The sequence below is a fragment of the Leishmania martiniquensis genome, chromosome 36 (assembly GCF_017916325.1).
Source record: "Leishmania martiniquensis isolate LSCM1 chromosome 36, whole genome shotgun sequence".
Taxonomy (NCBI): Eukaryota; Euglenozoa; class Kinetoplastea; order Trypanosomatida; family Trypanosomatidae; genus Leishmania; species Leishmania martiniquensis.
Genome location: NC_090171.1, coordinates 793,351 through 812,366, shown reverse-complemented (window position 1 = coordinate 812,366; position 19,016 = coordinate 793,351). Strand labels below are relative to the sequence as shown.

The 19,016-nt window shown below is 52.1% G+C and overlaps 8 protein-coding genes across 8 annotated transcripts; 3 read left to right on the top strand and 5 right to left on the bottom strand.

Moving 5' to 3' along the window:
* Positions 1–732: 732 nt before the first annotated feature.
* LSCM1_00206 (uncharacterized protein) lies at positions 733–894 on the bottom strand (the record flags this gene model as incomplete). The annotated part of the gene is made up of 1 exon (XM_067317859.1): positions 733–894. One exon carries the CDS (start codon positions 892–894, stop codon positions 733–735), a length of 162 nt encoding a protein of 53 aa, XP_067173964.1.
* A 2,763-nt stretch (positions 895–3,657) lies between these two features.
* On the bottom strand, positions 3,658–3,957 carry LSCM1_00205 (uncharacterized protein; the record flags this gene model as incomplete). The annotated part of the gene is made up of 1 exon (XM_067317858.1): positions 3,658–3,957. The coding sequence occupies one exon, from the start codon at positions 3,955–3,957 to the stop codon at positions 3,658–3,660; it is 300 nt and encodes a 99-aa protein (XP_067173963.1).
* A 594-nt stretch (positions 3,958–4,551) lies between these two features.
* On the bottom strand, positions 4,552–5,775 carry LSCM1_00204 (uncharacterized protein; the record flags this gene model as incomplete). Its single annotated transcript, XM_067317857.1, has 1 exon — positions 4,552–5,775. The coding sequence occupies one exon, from the start codon at positions 5,773–5,775 to the stop codon at positions 4,552–4,554; it is 1,224 nt and encodes a 407-aa protein (XP_067173962.1).
* A 400-nt stretch (positions 5,776–6,175) lies between these two features.
* LSCM1_00203 (uncharacterized protein) lies at positions 6,176–7,069 on the bottom strand (the record flags this gene model as incomplete). Its single annotated transcript, XM_067317856.1, has 1 exon — positions 6,176–7,069. The coding sequence occupies one exon, from the start codon at positions 7,067–7,069 to the stop codon at positions 6,176–6,178; it is 894 nt and encodes a 297-aa protein (XP_067173961.1).
* A 611-nt stretch (positions 7,070–7,680) lies between these two features.
* On the bottom strand, positions 7,681–8,421 carry LSCM1_00202 (uncharacterized protein; the record flags this gene model as incomplete). Its single annotated transcript, XM_067317855.1, has 1 exon — positions 7,681–8,421. One exon carries the CDS (start codon positions 8,419–8,421, stop codon positions 7,681–7,683), a length of 741 nt encoding a protein of 246 aa, XP_067173960.1.
* Positions 8,422–9,589: 1,168 nt separating this feature from the next.
* LSCM1_00201 (uncharacterized protein) lies at positions 9,590–10,555 on the top strand (the record flags this gene model as incomplete). The annotated part of the gene is made up of 1 exon (XM_067317854.1): positions 9,590–10,555. The coding sequence occupies one exon, from the start codon at positions 9,590–9,592 to the stop codon at positions 10,553–10,555; it is 966 nt and encodes a 321-aa protein (XP_067173959.1).
* A 1,521-nt stretch (positions 10,556–12,076) lies between these two features.
* Positions 12,077–15,115, top strand: LSCM1_00200 (uncharacterized protein; the record flags this gene model as incomplete). The annotated part of the gene is made up of 1 exon (XM_067317853.1): positions 12,077–15,115. The coding sequence occupies one exon, from the start codon at positions 12,077–12,079 to the stop codon at positions 15,113–15,115; it is 3,039 nt and encodes a 1,012-aa protein (XP_067173958.1).
* Positions 15,116–16,008: 893 nt separating this feature from the next.
* Positions 16,009–17,511, top strand: LSCM1_00199 (uncharacterized protein; the record flags this gene model as incomplete). Its single annotated transcript, XM_067317852.1, has 1 exon — positions 16,009–17,511. The coding sequence occupies one exon, from the start codon at positions 16,009–16,011 to the stop codon at positions 17,509–17,511; it is 1,503 nt and encodes a 500-aa protein (XP_067173957.1).
* Between the last annotated feature and the right edge of the window lie 1,505 nt (positions 17,512–19,016).

The window sequence follows — 19,016 nt, the reverse complement described above, 5'->3', positions numbered from 1 at the left end:
GAGGGGCGCACCACGCGGCGACCGGCATGGCGGGACCGGCTGCAGGGCGACCTTGGGAAGCGTGCGAGCGTGCCGAGGTCGAGGCAGGGGCCGTACGCAGGCGACCGAGTCGGCGCCGCGCTGGAGCGCATGTCTGCTGCTGCGCCGCACGGCTCGATACGCCCCTGCGACGGGACCGGGGTGCTATCGTGCGGTGCCACACCCCGCTGTATGGCAGAGAGTGGACACATTGCAAAGGAAAGCGCTTGGCACCCTTCTTAAGCAATATTCGGCAAGGCTCTCTGCGAGAGAAGAGCAGCGAAAATCAAAGGGTTTTTTGGGCGTCGTCCGTCGCTGACAAACGTTTTGGGCGTCAACGTATATTTTTTGTTAGCGTCTGTTTGCACATGGAGCTGAGAAGCAATCATCACAGGAAGCATGTCCTCCCCTGCCTGCTTTTTACGCAGCCCCCTGTTCTTCCCTCTTTCCAGATGAAGAGGACCAGGGAGGAAGACGCTTCCAACGAGAAAAAGAAGGGTCCGTGAGGCAACTGCTCGACCCCTGGGGCCTGTGTGTTTGAGAGAGAAAGCTCGGCTGTCGCACAGGCCCGTGTAAGGCACTCGCATAGTTTTCGTTGTACCAGTGGCACCCACGAGAAAAGAATGAAGGATTACCCCTTCGCTCCTTCATCCGTAAAGCCTGACTGGGCGCACCTCCTCTTCCCTGCACACTCTCCAAGCCACCCAAAGTAGCTCAGAGCGCTCTTAAAAACTGACTCAGTGTAGGCACATCGGTGCCATCGGCAGGCGCAACGGTAACCGGTGATCTGTGGTGTAACTGCGCCAGATCTATCAGTGTCAATGACGGAATCTTGGTGCAAAGCTCCACAGCGGAGTTCTCCCATCGCGCTGGCATTTCTTGGAATGCCTGCTTCACCACGCCACTGTCACCCCCCTCTCCGTCCTCATGTAGGGCACCACGGCATGGACTTCACTGGGGGAAAAGTGGTGCCTCTGATTTCATAGGCCTTTCCCATTTACCCGCAAAACGAGTTGACTGAGACGGTGATCGGTTGAATCACATCGCACCCGTAGAAGATATCCCCAGTGGAGATCTTGAGGCCCTTGCCGAGGAGCAATACGGCGCTTCTGCGGCTCGACCGGTGCCGCCACCGGCGAAGTGGTGGGCAGCCCTAGCTGAAGTTCCGTGAGCTGTAGCAGCCTCCCTCCCCTGGCGTCATCGTCACGGCCCCTCATGCGCCTCCGCGCGCGTCATCTAGGCTTGCCCATTCATCGCCATGTACTCGAGGAAGGATTTTTTCCCGAGCATCTTGAACACAGTCGACGCAGAGGGCAAAAAAGGACACAAAGACTCGGCGTAGCTCTTACGATACGAATAGCACCTCTCTGCCACCCATCCAGATGCCTTGTGTGAGCTCGGCGCTATGTCCTCAGACGGCTGGGAGTCGCTCTTGCGCCGACCTCGTGTATCGAGCAGCTGGAGGAGCTCCACGATGTGCACGGCTTCACTGCAGGGCTTGTCCGCTCACGGCTGCGTGCCGCAAGCCATCCAGAAACTCAACCAAAAAAGCGATTCAGTTTCACGAATGCTGCGTGGAGTTCTCTCATCCCCTTCACTGTTAGGATTCGTGTGTACTGTTTGAGTCGGCTGCGCCGCAGCAGTCCGGCACGATGCCCGCCTGCCGCTCCCAACGAGAGGGTGCTGCTGTGGCGTTATTTTGACACCGAGTCCGGGCCTCTTCCCTGTGGTGCAACCCCAAAGAGCCATGCACATCAAGTGACTTGCAACTAGAAGTGACCGATGCACTCGCTACATAGTTGCTTGACAGCGTCGCTCTTCATTCTGTCAAGGGCTTCATGGAAGCAAGCAATGAGTAGCGCAATAAGTGCCCTAGAGGATGGCAAAAGTGTAGTCCGAATGAATGGTGAAAGGGCACTTTCTTGCGCATCCACGCGACTGCGGCTGCTTCACAAGCAGTTGGTAGCGCGCCACCTCGGTGCGCCTGGCTTCGTTCTCGTTGCTTTTTGCTGACTTGATGCGGGCCGAGGGAGCGCTCTTCCAGATAGCTGGGACAAGCCAAAGGACTTGAGACGGTGCACATAGGAGATGGGCAGCAAATACTGGACCGCCACCGGAAAGGGCCGAACTGGCCGAGCACTTCCGCGCCAAAGAAACTCTGTGTTACGATGTTGTTGGCGCCCGCGCCTGCCTTCGTTTTGAGAGCTAGCAGCTCCGTATGCTGATCGCGCACTGTTCCATCTCGCAGCATCGTCAGATCTTTCTTAGCCAAAGAGACTCCCTTCGGGGAATACGCCATCCCGAATGCTAAAAATATTCGTCAGCGTGCTCGCGCACCAATCGAATTAGGCCCATGACATCCAAAAAAAGGGGTGGACCAGAGGAGGAAGGCGATGACGCGGAAGCAGTCGACGCCGAGGGCGTAGAGTTGGCCAGGCCAGCACCCCTGAGCCGCCAAAACAGAGCTGGGGCTGTGGCTCTAGAACTGAAGCGAATGTCTTGGTTGTGCGGCTCAGAGGTAGTGCTTGCTGTAGGAACGCCTCTTGTCAGAAGGAAGCTGCGCGCACCCTTTGCTTCGAGAAGGCTCCGCCGTCGGAGCACTTTACCGGGCTCAGCCATCTATCCTGTCACACACACATGATAAATGAACCTAAAATAGGAGCTAGCACGCGGAGACGATCTTGATAGCAGTCTCCGCCGCTTGGACATGACTATCTCACATCATACCGCACAGGAGCGCATGATGTGTAGAGGAGCGCTCAATAATGCCGTACAGGGCATTAGTGCCACCCTCCATGGTAGGGGGCGCCTAACTCGACGCTGACAAAGAAGCAGCAGTTCTCCACCGCCTGCTTGAAGGCCTTGCACGATCCTCGGCGCCGCGCGCGCTCACCGAGAAAAAGCGTTCATCTCGCCCTTTTGTTCCGCCGCGCTCTGCGGAAGAAGGTAAACTCGTTTGACAAAGTGATTCGAGCACCCCTTCTCTTGTGAGACGGTTCCGCAACGCAAAGGTCACACAGACCGCCCAGCGGAAGCGGACTGGTACCCAAATGGCAATGTGGTCGCACTTCGTGAGTAGATCACAAGGCTCCATTTAGGGCACCCAGAGAGTTGCGTGTGGGCACATACAGTGTTCTTATTCTGGAGGAGCCACAGAAGACGGAAACAAGAGTAGTGGTGAAGACCAGAACGGTGATGAAAGGTGCGCGCAGAGGCTTTCAATGTATGGAAGCTGGAGAAGCTAACAATGCACGGTATGCGGACGGCTGTGTTACAGTCTCTTCCTCCTCACTATGCGCCCTTTAACTGCCGAGAGGTTGAAACAGAAGGCTGCTCTCCTTCTCCTCTTTTGCACCATCTCGCTTGTAGCATGGTGAAAAGAGGACAAACCGTAGGTAAGAGCCGCGGGCTGGCCACGTTTGGGCAGATCAATCAGGCGCCGATGAGCCAATCGGCTTTCGAAGTCGCCTCCTTGAAAAAATACAGAGTTCCGTTTTCGAGTGGAGCTAGAATGGGAATATTTTCACGAACAACACCCGCAAGGCCAGCGCAAGCTTTGGTGTATGTCGGCGTACTGAAAGGTCAATGGCAAACGGAAAGCGGACCCTATTGCAGCTATGTCTCCGGAGACCATGCTAACTACTGCCGACTCTCGCTTTCAAGGTAAAGCAACAGCTCTTCCAAGGGACGCTCAGGTTTCTTTTTCAGTAGATGCTGCACCAGCCCCTCTAAAAACTCATCTAGGTGCTGAGATTGCACGTACTGTTTGTCGAGATATGTTTGCCATCGGTAGTCCAGCAGCCTCAATTGTTCGTTGGAGCTGTCATGAGCCAAGCTGGCGGCAAGTAGCTCACTGATGTAGTTCGTTTCGGGTGGTACCATTTGGCTTTCCATAGCGTGGTTGATACGCCGTTGCAGCGCATCAACGCTTTCAGCCATAGAAGGGAATTGGAAAACAGAATGCTATTTTTTTCATAGCCTGGCAAACGCTAGAGAAACCCTTACCAAAGCACAAAAAGTGGTTATAGACGTAAAGATATGAGCTGCAGAGTGGAAAGGGTTAAGTACAGAGAGAGAAGCATCGGAGGAGAAACGGGGCAGAAGGTACAGAGGAAAATAAAGTTCATTCGATAAACGCTTCATTTACTGCAGCAGGTGGCTCCTTTTACCTAGCGTGTTAGTCGCACTTCAATGAAGTGGATCTGCTGGCCCTACTACTCACGCCAAACAACTTTGCTGGCCTAATCGATAGTGCCCTCGTCAGTCAAACGCAGTGAGCCGGCTTCGCTTTCATGATCACGAGGCTTCAGAAGCACGAGGTTATGTTGATTGATTCACATGTATCGAGGGCCATGGGTGTAAAGCAGCAGCAAGAACAAGAGCCGCGGTGTCACGGTCACAGAAGGACACAACAAATGCAAAACAAGGGGAAAAACACTTGCGCCTCCCCTCACAAGGCAGGGGGCTCACATACCCAGCACACCTGGAACCACGCTCCTGTCTAGTCAGGAAGGGGCTGCCCTCATTACTACTTCAAACAAGTTGTAAGACACCTCCCTCTCCGTCACTCGAGCCCTTTTCAGACCTGTCCACACCCATCGGGTCGTAGTCAGAGCCCGAGAGGAGAGAGAGAAAAATAGACATCAGGTTGCTCTCCAGGAACGGCAGAGACCACGAAAATGCATTCCGCCCTTGCAGCAAGCATGGATGGGGCGATGTTTCAAACTGCTTAAAGCAGATATTCTCCTTCGACACGACTAAAACTGCTCCTTTGTTCCCGAAACTAGAGCAGTAATTTGGAGCCGAAAAAAGAGAGATCAGACAAGGGAACAGGTGGTTCGGATGCGGGCGATACAGTTTAAACCCCAGCTCTTGAACTTCATGGCCTCGAATGATACAGAGAAGGTTGTTCGCCGAGACAAAACGCTTGGCGCATGCGAAATTGAATACGTAGCTCAGGCCCCGCTGCTTGTTTGTAATGAAAAGTGGCCGTGTCTCAAACAAGCCGAGTCGTGGAACATATGTCTCATCTGAAGACTCCTCAACATTGTTGTATAGCTGATTGCTCGTGTCCCAATCCGGTTCAGACCACACCATATCACACATCGCCCCTCGAGTCGGAATGTGACGGAAACGGTGAATTAGCGCAATATCGTCTACATGCGACACGTCTGGGGAGAGTCCTGAGTGAACGCAGAAAAGCTTTTTCCGGACTATTGCTACAAGTGGCAAACAGTTGAACGCTGACAGTATTTGTGGCAGCAAAGTGCAGGAATACTTGAGCTGGCACTCCTCACCGAGTTGAAGAACGTCTGCCATGAATTTTGATTCATTGCTTCCACGGATCAGGAAAATCGACTTCGGGTAAGTGACCTTGGCAGCTAGCAGGAAAAGAAGACACTCCAAGTTGAATCCACCATTGCCTATGTAGTTGCCCAAAAAAAGGTACTTTGTCGTGTCTAGTGGACCACAAGCCCCTAAAATCTTCACCAAATCGTAGTACTGGCCTTGAATATCTCCAACAACAACTACATTGTCATCGATGTGAAGCGTATTCGGTTCGGTGCGAAGGACAAGTGCCGCCTGCTGAACAACCTCCATGGCGTACTCGAGTCTGAGCGGTTCACCACGAAGAAATTGCAGCATTATGCTCTCTAGCGATAGCCTGCCATCTTTCAGCAGCGTACTGCTCTCCACAGGCAGCCCGCTGAGTTTTCGACCCACAAGGGTCGAGCACTTGGGACGGGATTGGCTCATGGGCTGCGCAACATCGGAGGCAAATGTATACAGGCAGAGACAACAAACTAAGGTAGCCACACAGGCATGTATAAAGGGAAAAAACGCAGAGCTTCACCCTGGAAATGCACATTCCACAGTACATATTGCCAAAATGGTGAGCAGTAAGCGTGAAGAGAAAGAAAAAGATGATAGACCAGCAGAGTTGACAACTGTATCGGCAAAGAAGGCAATAAAATGTTCAGCATAGCGAGTGAGGCGTATCGCTTTCAAATGCATTCGCTACGAGCGCACAGCACATCAAGAAAAAATCAAGATGCGTCTCTCAAGCGATCCCAGTGTTTGCGGTGAGTAACCGAGAGAGATATGATCGCGGGGTTATTTTTTCTTCTGTTTCTTGAGCAGATCACTCGTCAGTTTGTTACAGAAAAGTCGAAGCAGCAGAAAGCACCGCTTCCGCACTATTCACGTCAGTAAGAATTTCGTTGGACAGCTCGCGGAAACTTAGAGAAATTCGCCGCCCCCGAACATGTTCAGGACGGATACCGTGCATCCACTTGTAGCGACAGGTTCCAGACATGAGGAAAAACGAGCGACGCGGAAAGAACACATCACAACATAACCCGTCCGGGTTGACAAATGTCATGACACACGCTTCATTCAAGTTCAGACCAGCAATACGGTCTCCCCAGAGCCAGGTGTCATCGACATGAGGATCAAAGTTGCTCATCCTTCCCTCCACGTACTCCAGTACGGATACTTCAGCGATTTGGTATGCCTTCCCAGTGCACTCTTCCACTTTGGAAGAGATGACAGTGAAAACTTCCTTTAGCGCCAGCGGCATCGCTGGGATATTCGCGGCCTTCAGCTTTTTCCTCTTAAAATTACGCCTCGGGCCGTAATCTTGCTTGCGCCGTCCGCTCTGAGATTCTTTCCAGGCCGGAAACGGGTGTGGATTGTCTAGGTAGCGTATGATTGCCATCTCCTCTTCCTCCGCTAGCACGTTTTGAAAGACAGCAAGGCCACTGATAGTAATACTCGTAGCTGTAGCATACTTGTGATATGCACATGACTTTAACGGCACGCAAGACTTGAATACGTTCATGCATTCGATGCAGAGGCTATGGTCGCTCCTCCTTAAGATTGCAAAGGAGCATGAAGAAAGTCGCTCAGCCTTATGTTGCCCTTCAATAACAGTGGTCGCGCTAGTGAGAGAAACAGCTCCACGAAAGAGTTCCTGCACTCTAGATGAGTTGCGGCACCTGGCACAGAAGCGGATACCTGAACAGGTGCAGTCTGGAAGGTGCTCGTCCATGCTGATCCCTCAAAGCCTGCTAAGCCAAAGCACAAGGAAGGGAAAAGTTTTTTGGCGAAGTTTTGCCACACAGCGAAGCCGAGGACGAGTGCATCGAGCAAGGTGACACGGGAGAATGAGTGAGTCGCTTCGCGAAACAAAAGAGCTGAAGGGTACACCGATAGAAAACGAAAAAATCCTTATGCTGGTGATATATATTTTTCTCGGACTTCAACTCATAGGAGCCTAGCTATTGAAGTCGAGTAAAGCAATACCCTTAGAGCTAGTAGTGTTCATTTGTTTTTCCCTTCATATTAACTTCATCCTAAACGGAGGTTCTTCAATGTCGCACCATGTAGCAAACGTGGAAAAATAATACTGTTAGCATGCTCTTGTATAATACGCACGGTCTTAGGAAGTAGGAGCTTCGGGGGGAGTGAAAAAAGGCTGATGAAGATGAAATATAAAACCATACACTCGCCTGCATGGAAGAAAAGCGGTTTGAGTCGAAGTCCGCCCAGAGAATGAGAAAGTTGCGTCAACGGAAAGGGAACGCTTACTCCATCATTTGGGGGCGTTTCTCGCTGGAACGGATCAAGGAAGGGTCTTCGGCGAAAATCAGGAGAGATTCACTACGATTCTTTAATGAGGCTCTCGAGAATGCAAATGGTGTCCTTGTAGGTCTTCACAGAGTGGCCCACTGTGCGAGCATCAGAGTAGATTTCGTAATCGTTTCCACCTTCTGAGGTTTTGTCACCGAAAAAGTGGATGGTCTCAAAGTCCTTCTCAACAAACTGCAAACAGTACGTCTTATCCCAGCCCTTGGGAAAGACATCGAAACTGATTTGGCCACCAATAGAATAGGCGAGCGGGTAGTCGGGGAAGGCATTCTTAAGATCAGAGATCATCTTCTCACGGATGTGGTGCTCCTTGTCGTACAGCTCGAACGCGTCGCGCTCCTCCTGCGAGCAGTTTCGGCCGATGGGAGAGACGTTGAACATACCGTTTCGAAATTCCACGAAGGTGCCACGTTGCACCGGAATGTTCATGTCAGCGATGAGGTGCAGGCACTTCTTTACAAATGCCATCACCCTGTCATTCCCAAGAGCCTGCAGAAGGCTGTTGCGGTGAAATTCCTTGCCATCCTTGAAAGCCAGAAGACCGTTTTCGGAAAAGACGTAGTCAAAGTCCTCGAGGATTGACTCTCCCAGCTGCTCTTTCTGCTTGGAAAAGTCAGAACCACCAACGACACCAATCTTGAAGCCAGCCGCGCGAGCCTTAGACAACGTTTCCTTCATGTCGATGGTTTCTGCTTTTCGCGGTGGCGTTAGAGTGCCGTCTACGTCGAAGAGAAGTATAACATTGGAGACCATTTTCGGTTCAGGTGAGAGAAATAAGAGTTCAATAAGAAAGAAATGTATAGTTTTTTTTTTGATGAATGTAGTACAGCGAAGAGTCGAGAGTGGCTAGGCTTGGGCGCAAAATCGACAAGACACCACAGTTGGAAAAGAAAGTGAGAAGGAGAGGAAAGCTGAACGTGTAGGCCAAGCCAACACAGTGGGCGGTAGACTCATATGCGCGGGTACCCGCATCAAGAGATTACTTGAAAAGCGAAGCAGGCACTCCACGAGCATGAATACTGCACTTGTTGATGCTGCTCAGGGGCGCACAAAACCCTGGAGAGACGAGTAACATAGGTTCATTGCTTTGTAGGCGCGTTAGGTTTCTGCCTCAGCTGCGTACTATCTGCAGAAGGCGAATAATTCATACCCCATGCTAAGCGGCATCACTATCTAGTGTAACGGCATCGCAACCTTGACAGGGGAGCCTCAGGTTCCTGAGGCCAGTCGGGCTCCCAGAATGAAAAAAGTACAAAGGAAATGTCGCTAGACTGGCTCTTGGTATCGCAGAGGGGATTCAAAGAGCCTCTGAGCAGCGTCTCCCTCCTCTAATCGTTGAAGTCAGATTGATCACGGTTCGAAAGGGTGCATAGAGGGGGGGGGATGGCACACGGGGTGAGGGAGAGAGGGGGGGAGCCACCGGGCGTCAATTGTCATCTAAGCTTTGACGGAGTAGTATTTTGCATCAAAGCCGTTTGGTTACTTATCAGGCATGTACAGCGGTTTTGGTTGAATCACTTCGTTGGCCTTTTTGGGGCCCCGTGACGATAGTAGATATATTTGAGTCAACATGCATGCTGCTTGTCGCTGATACGTGTCTCTTTCTGTCGCCACAAATGATGAGGGAGGAATGTGGTATGTGCGCAACCAAATGCCATCTTTCTCTTTTTTTAACCGGCCATACCGAAAATTCAAGCCAATAATAAGCCGAGGATATATCCAAGAGGAAATCTTTGGAGCAGAAACCTGAGTTGCTGTTCCTAGAGAGCGAAGGCAGCGGGTCCCTTGCCCAAATTCGTACGGTGCAGAAAACAGGACTTCACCCAAATATGCAGTTTATGTGTTTTCATCGCACAAAGGAGGGGTTCCTATTCAACTTCTTCAAAAACTCTTTTTCGGCTCTTTCGCATGCGAAGATCTTATGGTCATGGGCCAGTTTTTCAACGCGCCATCCTCAGATGGCGACAGCAAACGCCATTATCATGCATCAAACGAGAATGATGAGATTAATCACATGCCCCCTGCTTTCCCATCCCCTGAAATTGTAGGTGTCGAGGATGCTGACAAGAGTATGCTTATTCTTACACCCAAGCTTGCTGCTCGCTTGGCCGATGCTCTGCCGCCGTCGTGCAAGTGCGGCACATTCTCTGAGGTAGCCAAATGGTACTTACTGTATAGCAGTCACTTGAATGGCAAGTCGTTTCAGAAACTTGTGCAGCGCATTACGTCAAAAGGACCCACCATCATAGTGATAAAAGTGAAAGATAGTCCTCGTGTTCTCGGCGCGTTTTGTGAAAGCGACTGGCTAACGGTAGCGGAGCGTGAAAAAAATGCAAAAAGTTCAGCTGCAGCGTCGGCGCGGGCACTTCGTGAGGGACAAAGGCAGAGGACGACCTCTGCTCCCACAAATCAGAGCAACGTTTTTTTCGGAAGCGTGAACTGTTTTGTGTTCCGCGCAAATGCTCATGAAAGTGATGGTGTGAGCGCCGAAGGGGAGATTTACCACTCCCACTCTTCAATGAATTCTAATTTCATGTATCTCTTCGACACGCACCCGCTCGAAGAAAAGATCGGCATAGGTATGGGAGGGCAGCCAGGTTATTATGGGTGGTTTATAAACCGCTGGTTGGAGAACGGAACTTCACATGGTGTGCGCTGCACAACGTTTAAAAACCCTCGCCTTTCCCCAGCAGAGTCATGGGTAGTTGAATCTGTGGAAGTGTATTCAGTCAAAAAAGATGTTGTAGAGCAGCTGTTAAGAACTGGCAGCGAACGCGGTAGCGGTGTCTCCTGTGTTAATAACAATCCGTGCAGCAACGCTGACCAAATGCTACTGGAGCTAAATGGAACTCATGAATTTAATTGCTGGGATCGCCCTGAGTGCTAAGCTTGAAAGAAGATATGAGTTCCCGTGTGGACTCTTTGTGGAGGGGGGTTGCTGATAGCTTCAGTGGGATGGAAAGGTACCTTGATACCAGAAGGCACACAAGGATATGGGAGATTTCGTTGCTGCGGCTTTTCTTCAGCTCTTTTCCTAGGCCTTTTCAGAAGACGTCTAATGAAGCTAAAGGATTCTTTTGCCCTTTGCTGCGAAAAATTCCTACGAAGATAATAATTCAACCCTTCTTTTTTTCTCTCTGGTAAATGCCGTCCCCGTGGTAATTACTAGCGAAACCGTTGCTTTCTGATGAGAGCTTCTTTTTACCTGAGGGTGCTCTGCTTACGTTTGATCTATTGTAGGATTATTTATTCAGCTAATGCGTTTCACCCGGCCTTTGCTGTAGCATGTAGACGATATCTCCTCTATCCTACCCGTTCGGAATCAGAAAGAATAAGGATGATGGAAGCCTTCCTCAATTGGAGATTCAATCAGAAGACGGAATAGCAGTAACACACTCCATTTTTTTCCTCATGGATTAGGCACTGGGTGCGTTGATATTTCAGCTTCTCTGAAATATAAGCCCTAATCTGATAGATTGGATACCTATTTTACACCTTTTTGTTGGCGGTGCGGACGTTTTTGTATGATTTCTCCAAGATCCTCTGACTTTTCCTTCCCTGTTTCTTCAGTGCAGTGTTTGTTCTGTAAGTGCTTTGCTTACTCTATTGAAAAGGCTAGGTGATGCTATGGCCGTTTACCATCTAACTTTCAAAGTTCTTTCTCTGTGTCACAAAGGTTGCTTTTTTTTTAGCAAGCGCGTACGTACTGGTACCGATGCCCTTGACATCAAAAAGAAAAGCGTTCAGTTACGAGAAGGCTCGGAAATTTCTTTCTGTTTGAAGGACCGCTTCTTCTTTGTATTCTCATTGTGAATAATGCATGCAGAACGTATTTTTTTGTTACCTTCTTGAGAGTGTTGATTTTTCTTTGGCTTTCCGTTTGTATTGAGTGAATCACGTGATGAGGGGGTACTTATTATGCTCAAGAAGACTTTGACTTCCCTCGAGCTGAGATTTTGTGCAACGCAGGCCTGATACGGAAAAATTCAACAAGAAATTGATTGCTGCTCTATTTGTGCTTAGGTACAAAAAAAATGCTGACAACTAGGCTTTCGCTTATGTACGAAAAAAAATCTACATGCCTCTAAGGTTCTTCAAGAGTCTTCTTTGACGCAAGGAGGTTTTGTACTATGTAAAGGCTCCACGGGCTACAAAAAGAAGAGAATTCGTGCACAAGCGCGCAGCTGTTCCTCTTTTGGGCTCGATGATTGGGGTGGTGAACCGGAGATTTTAGGTTTTCCTTTTCATGCCTATCGTGGAGACGAAAATGCAAATGAACTGAAAATCTCCCTGTGCTTCTTTCAGACTCCTTCGCGCTTCTCCTCCTCCGACACACTGCGTTGACGTGCTATTTCTGACTCCCTTGCAACAATAAAGGGTTACCTTTGGTTTCTTCGCCTCTGCAGTAATGCTTGTGGATAGTCAGGCCAATGTGAACTCGGTGAGCTTCACTTATCCCTTCCTGGAAGGAATCGACCCAAATGCGCCGCCTCCGACTATATCGATTCCGCAAAAGTATCTGGATGCAATGGCCAATATGGAAAGACAGTATTGGGATATCAAGTCGAAGCACTACAACATTGTAGTGTTCTTCAAGAAGGGGAAATTCTACGAACTTTATGACTATGATGCTGTCATTGCCAGCCGCGAATTCGGACTGAAAATGGTCTTCGACACGTCGAATCGAGGAAAAATGCGTTTGGCAGGTGTTCCCGAACAAAGCTACAATGAGTGGGCTCGGCTTTTTGTGTATCGCGGATACAAAGTAGGCCGTGTTGAGCAGATGAAGGAGAGCGAGAGCGAAACAGAAGCGGCGAGGACGAAGGTTGTTCCTCGTGAACTAGTCGAGGTGTTGACCCCAGGGACGTTAAAAGATCCGTCGATGCTCTCTGATCATGGGGAGGTGTTCGTTTTATCCCTTGCTCCGATCTGTCGTGACAGGGAGTTCATCATCGATGCATTCGCCGTTGATTTGTCACGTCGTGTAGCGTATCGGTGCGCTTGTGGCTCTCGAAACAGAGAGTCCAAAGTGGAGCGCGACACGATCACCTTGGAGTCCGACATAAAGAGAGAAAAAGAAGCTAGCAGCTTTCTAAAAGACTTCACCTTACGTGATTTCAGTACTCTGTTGCAGCAGCTGAGACCGAAGGAGGTGATCATATCAAGCAGCGATTGGAGCCCCAAAGATACGGAAGAAAGTCAGAAATTCGACCTAGCCTGTGACGAAGTTACCAAGTGGGCTCAAAGTGAAGGGTTTACTGTCGAGCGTATTTCTAAGAGGACCCCACCGGGGTCTTCCATGACGAATGCAGTAACGGCAGAGCAGGTGATGGTGAGTTATTTCACATTTCTACGCCTTGCAAGCGACATCAGTATTTTCTCCGAGGCAACAGAGTACATAGCCCACTTGTCGGGCGCACTCAAAGTTGACTCTGGGAGGGCTCCAGATACTTTGTTGAATGGAGTTGCAAGCAGACAACTGCCCATTACAGATTTTGAGCGTCGCTTCGATACGGGTCTTGTACTAGATGCTACAACCGTGAGCAATATGGAAGTGATAACAAACTTGCATGATGGCTCTGACAAGCACTCGCTGAATGGATGCCTAAATCGCTGCATCACAAACGGCGGACGTCGCCTTTTCCGCTCGTGGCTACTGAGACCCTCCGCCAGCGCGGAGGTCATCGCGGCGCGTCAGGAGGCAGTGCAGTTCTTGGCGCGGTACAATTTGCTGCATCCTCTCAGGGAAGCGGAGATCAGTGAGCAACTCGGGGAGAAGCGATCCCGTCCCAACGAGGGGCTGTCTCTTTTTTCGTCCGTAGTGTCTGTGGACTTTGAGCGCTTTCTTTCGCGGTTGTCCGACATTAAGCAGAGTGATTCGCACAGCATTGCGTACGTGGATCCCATGGTGCAGTACAAGAAGAACCTGGGAATCATTCTCTCGTCTGTGCAGGCCCTAAGTGCGCTGGTTGGCTGGGGCAAGCAGTTCCTGGCACGATGCCAAGAAGTGGCGTGCAGGCATGAGGCTGACGTTCCTGTACTCTTAGGAGAGCTTCTGGAGCACGTTACTGCTGCAGATGTTAGTACCCAGCGCATAGAAGGCCTTTTCGACCGCCGATCCGCCGAGGAGAGAGGCGTGCTGGTCCCCTCACCAGGAACCTCGAGCGTGTTTGATGCGGCGACAGCAAAGCTGAGGCACATAGAGTCACAGCTGCACGACGTGCGACGCCGATTGCAAAAAGATGTGTTCCAAGGCGCACAAGTTCATTTTACCGATCTGGGTAAAGATTTGTTCTTGATTGAAGTTGCAGTGTCAGATGCGCCAAAGATGACGCCCACCGGGATGGTAGAAAGAGCGCGAAGCTCAAAAACTGTCAAGTATGTCGTCTCATTTATCGAAGCGCTTGTAGTCGCTCACAAGGAGGCCACTGCCATGAAGTCTGGGGCTTTGCTCACTGTTCTCTGCAGCGTCGCGAGCCGCATCTGCGACGAGTTTCCGCGCCTCTTTTCGGCCGCCCAGGCCCTATCGTACATAGACTGTTTGCTGAACTTGGCACAGCTTTATTATGCGTTTCCCACGGTGTCCTTTCCGCAGCTTTGCACGGCGCATGAGCGCGATGCTGCTGTGGTGCGCGGGCGCAATATGATCCATCCCCTTCTCACGGCAAGAAACCCTGTGGCGAACAGCGTGAGCCTGGATGACGTCGAGGGGCGTGTTCTGCTTCTTACTGGCCCGAACATGGCGGGCAAAAGTACGCTGATGCGCACTGTCGCCATAAACGTGCTCTTGGCACAGCTAGGCGGGCCTGTACTGGCTACGAAGATGGAGTTTTCCCCCGTTGACCGCATCTTTACCCGCATTGGTGCTCGCGATGCTTCACACAAAGGCCAAAGCACCCTATATGTGGAGCTCAGCGAGACCGCTGATATCCTGCTCAGCGCAACGGCGCGCAGCCTGTGCCTTGTCGACGAGCTTGGACGAGGGACGTCGACGCACGACGGCATGGCGATCGCCTACGCCACGCTGCGCGCCTTGATGGCGACCAAGCCTGCAGCGCCTCTCACTATTTTCTCCACGCACTACCACGCCCTAGCGATGGAGCAGGCGCGCGCGGCAGCCCTGGCTCCCGCAGGCACACGCGCAGGTGTGGTGCAGCTGGGGTATATGGATTTTGTGCTCAAGTCGGAGACGACGGCTGCCTTTACCGACGAAGCGCCTAGCGATACGAGCCGCAGCTGCGCAATGGGCTCATGTGTGTCAAGTGTGGTGTTTCTGTACCGACTGGTGCGTGGTATCTGCTCTCGCAGCTACGGCGTGGAGGTGGCAATGATGGCTGGTATTCCCCATCCGCTGGTGCAGCTGGCGAAAGCGAAGTCAGAGGCGCTGCTGCGCGAAACCGCCTTCCACGAAGACGTGCGTAGTATCGACAAGTTCATGCGCATGTGAAACGGAAAAGGAAAAGGGAACCATCGCACAACGTGTGCCATCATTTTATCGCTCTGTTTTTCTCTTCCATCGCCTCCCTTTCTCTTCTTTCTTTCGACTAACGGGCCGTCCGCCAAGCTGCTAGCAATGGGCAGCGTGCCATCAGAGCATTGCAACTGTGTGTGTGCGCTCCAAGAATAATCGTTTCTTAACGAGGAGCACGTACACATACACACACACACATACCTGCATGCTTTTTTGATAGTGTAGTCAGCATAGACTTTCTGCAGTTTTACCCTCGCGTTCAGTCCGAGCTTTTGCTGCTATCAGAGGTACCGGTGCGCCTCGAAGGTTTTCTGCACTTCGATCTCTCCGCTGAAAACCAAAAGTAAAAAGAGTGACAATGCGAGCTGCGTTAGCATTCCTATCAAGCTCTTTTGTGCCTGTGTCTGTTGATGCAAATGATGTTTCCTGCGCAGTCGAACTGGAGGCGCGAACACGCCAGCACCGCGCGATAGCTTCCTCTTTCTCTCTGTCATCCGTCACCCTCACCTGTGGTACACATCCCCCTCTTGCCTCTGCGCCAAATCCATTTTCGACCCCCGGTGCTCACATGATCCTCTAAGAGTGGAGCTAACACGTTCTCTCCAACGAACGCCTCTCAATCTGTCATATATTTCCCAGGGAGAACGATAAACTCCAGTGGCCTACCATATTCTAACGATTCCCCACCGTTCCACCCTTCACACCAGAAAAAATAACAACCGCTGACAGACATCAAAGCAAGAAGGCTTGATCTCGCACAACTCCTGAGACCAGTAAGTCTTTCAGGCTCTCCGGCCAACTCTTACGCAAGCACAAGCGACAATTACGGATCAGCAATCCCCGCTCAATCAGATAAACCCGAAGAGAGGATGATGGACAAATCTGCTGCGGCCGCGGAGAACCGCCAGCCACTCCCGTGGTACTGCTTGGGTTTCCACACCTTTGCCGAATTCAATACGTACCTCACATTCGTGCTGCTGGGGATGTCCATCATGATGGTGACGAGCGCGATCACGTCTGCTCCAGACTTTGTCAGCAAGTACTACATCTACGCGACCGGCAAGCCTGACGCGGTTGCGGAGACACCGCTGTTCTGGAGGAACGCTAACACTTTCTACAACGCCGGCACGTATGCTGTGCAGGTTGTCACTGAGATCGCGTCGCTGACTCAGCTCGTGCGCTCGATCCCGCTTGGTGTTCGTCTTTTCCTGGGCCTTGGAATCCCGTTTGTGGAGCTGCTCGTCATCATTCTCGTGCCCGCTGCGACCATCCCCACACAGGGTGGCGCGATTGCAGTGATCATGGTGGTCGCGGTAATGGGCGGTTTCTCCAAGGCGCTGTGTGATTCGTGCACGAATGCGCTTGTTGGTCCCTTCCCGACCAAGTTCATGAACGGCGCGCAGTGGGGCCTAACCGTTATTGCGCTCCTCATGTCGATCATTCAGATCATTCTGAAGGTATCGATGGGGTCGACGTTCCAAGACGTGCTCACCATCTCCCGTATTTACTTTGGTATTGGGATTGCTATCCAGGTGGTGGCTATTGTGGAGCTCTTCCTGCTGCGCTACAACCCGTTTGCGCAGAGGTACATCGCCGAGTTCCGCGCTGCTGCACTGCGTCGCCGTGATGAGGCGGGGCCGGCTCAGCAGCAAGGCAGCAACGAGCCCGCCACAGGCGACGTTGCAGATATCTCGTCCAAGCTGGAGCACAAGGATGGTCCCCTCTACGAGCTGGATGAGACAGATGAGGTGCGCGAAGTGAGCGGCGCCGCGTTCGGTGTCGACAGTGCCAATGTGCTCCAGGCGACTGGTGACGCGGATAAGATGGTGGATCTGGATCAGACGAAGGACATCACATCGACAGAGCAGATGCTTCGCGTCTCTGTGTGGCCTGTGGTTAAGCGCATCTACCCGATGCTTCTGTGCGCCTTCATGATCTTTTTCACGAGTCTGCTCCTGTTTCCCGGCGTATTCTTCATGGTACCGGTGTCCAGCGACTGGTACATGACCATCGTTGTGACGCTGTTCAATGCGGGTGATTTTATCGCGCGCATTATCCTGATGGTCCGTGTGCTGCGCCCGTCACCGAAGTTCGTCATTGGCGGCACTCTTGGCCGCCTCCTCGTCGTTCCGCTGCTCGTACTGTGCGTGCGCGGCCTCATTCCCGGCGTCGCTATGCCGTACATTCTCATCCTCGTGCTAGGACTGACCAACGGCTACTTTGGTACGATGGCATGCATCCACTGCCCGCGCACGCCGACACTACACTACGCTGGCGAGCGCTCTGTGGCGGCCATGCTGTCGGGCATCGCTCTTATGCTGGGTCTCTGCTTCGGCTCGAACCTGTCCCTCGCCATTACCCTGACTAACTAATTGCCGTGCTCCCCGAGAGGAACCCGTCAGCTCTGTTGTGAGTTTTTAGCTCCTTCGACTGTCAGCAGGTTACGTGGGGTTCAAGATGTCTTTTTCACGGATCTTCATGGCCCAGGACCCACTCTGTAAGAAGCACAAGCAGTCCCCCCCCCTAACCCTGCGAAATGCCAAGCCACCTCCGCTCTTGGCGGGGCCAGAGCGCCTACGACGTCGCGAGGAGATGCCAGAGCGGCTTCATCGCTACGGATGTCGGTGGCCAGGCCCTGGGCCGCGCTGCGTCGGAGCGACGTGCGACGGCCGGCGCGCCTGTACTATGCACATGCTGGGCGGAGTGGCAGCGCGACTCGGGCCCCTGCTGCACGGCCCGCACTGCGCACCGGTGTGGTGCGCCTGGACCACCGCGAGGGGCGCACCACGCGGCGACCGGCATGGCGGGACCGGCTGCAGGGCGACCTTGGGAAGCGTGCGAGCGTGCCGAGGTCGAGGCAGGGGCCGTACGCAGGCGACCGAGTCGGCGCCGCGCTGGAGCGCATGTCTGCTGCTGCGCCGCACGGCTCGATACGCCCCTGCGACGGGACCGGGGTGCTATCGTGCGGTGCCACACCCCGCTGTATGGCAGAGAGTGGACACATTGCAAAAATATATGTACTTTTGGAGCTTCTTTTTTAGTAACATGCTTTACCGTATGAAGGTTTTTTCCCCCTCTTCGACTCCCTCTCCCTCTCAGTATGTGTGATGTCTCGTTTTTCTAGTTTCGTCTCAATATATGCTTTGGTTGCTGCTAAAGTTGACCAAGGGATGCCTGAGTGTTGGGGCGCCGGCCTGCTTTTCGATCGTCTTGCTGGCGTGCAGATGTATTATGTTCGTCGTGCGTTCTTAACTGTACGAAGAGTTCCTGCTCATATCTGCCGCTTCTTTTGTCGCCTCCTTCTACGCTCCATATCATTCAGTTGCAGGCTGATGTCACCCTTTGTTTTTTCGCTGAAGGCGAGCGATTGCCGGAAGCCTGCGAGAAAATAGAGAGATGTGCGCTGCCGCAAGCGTGTCCGGATGCGCCAGCGCGTTGCAAGTGGTGGCGCGCAAGTGGGAGGCGGCTAATAGCGGTGTAGCAAGCCAAAGGGCTTACCAATTATGAGCAGACGAGGCAGCGTCGACCCCCGCGCGCGCATCACGGCACAGAAACATGCATCGGCTGACAGAGAAGAGGGAACCCCTTCCAGGCTTTTTCCGCATTCGTTTTTTCTTTCACTTTTGTTGACCGAATGGCAGAACAAGTAAAACAGCTAATAAAGGAAGAACGACACAATGCAGTGATGGACAAGGCGCCGGAAGACCCTAAAAGGCACCGGAGGAAGACCGTTGCGGTAGGCGTGATGGAAAAACCGGCGAGGCGCCTTTTCTTTCCAAGTAATTATACTCATGTGGCAGCTTCCCCTTCCTTTTCCTGTTGACCGCCTCTCGCCCACTCCTCCTATTTCTGATGCGCCCATTCGTATTCGCTGCTT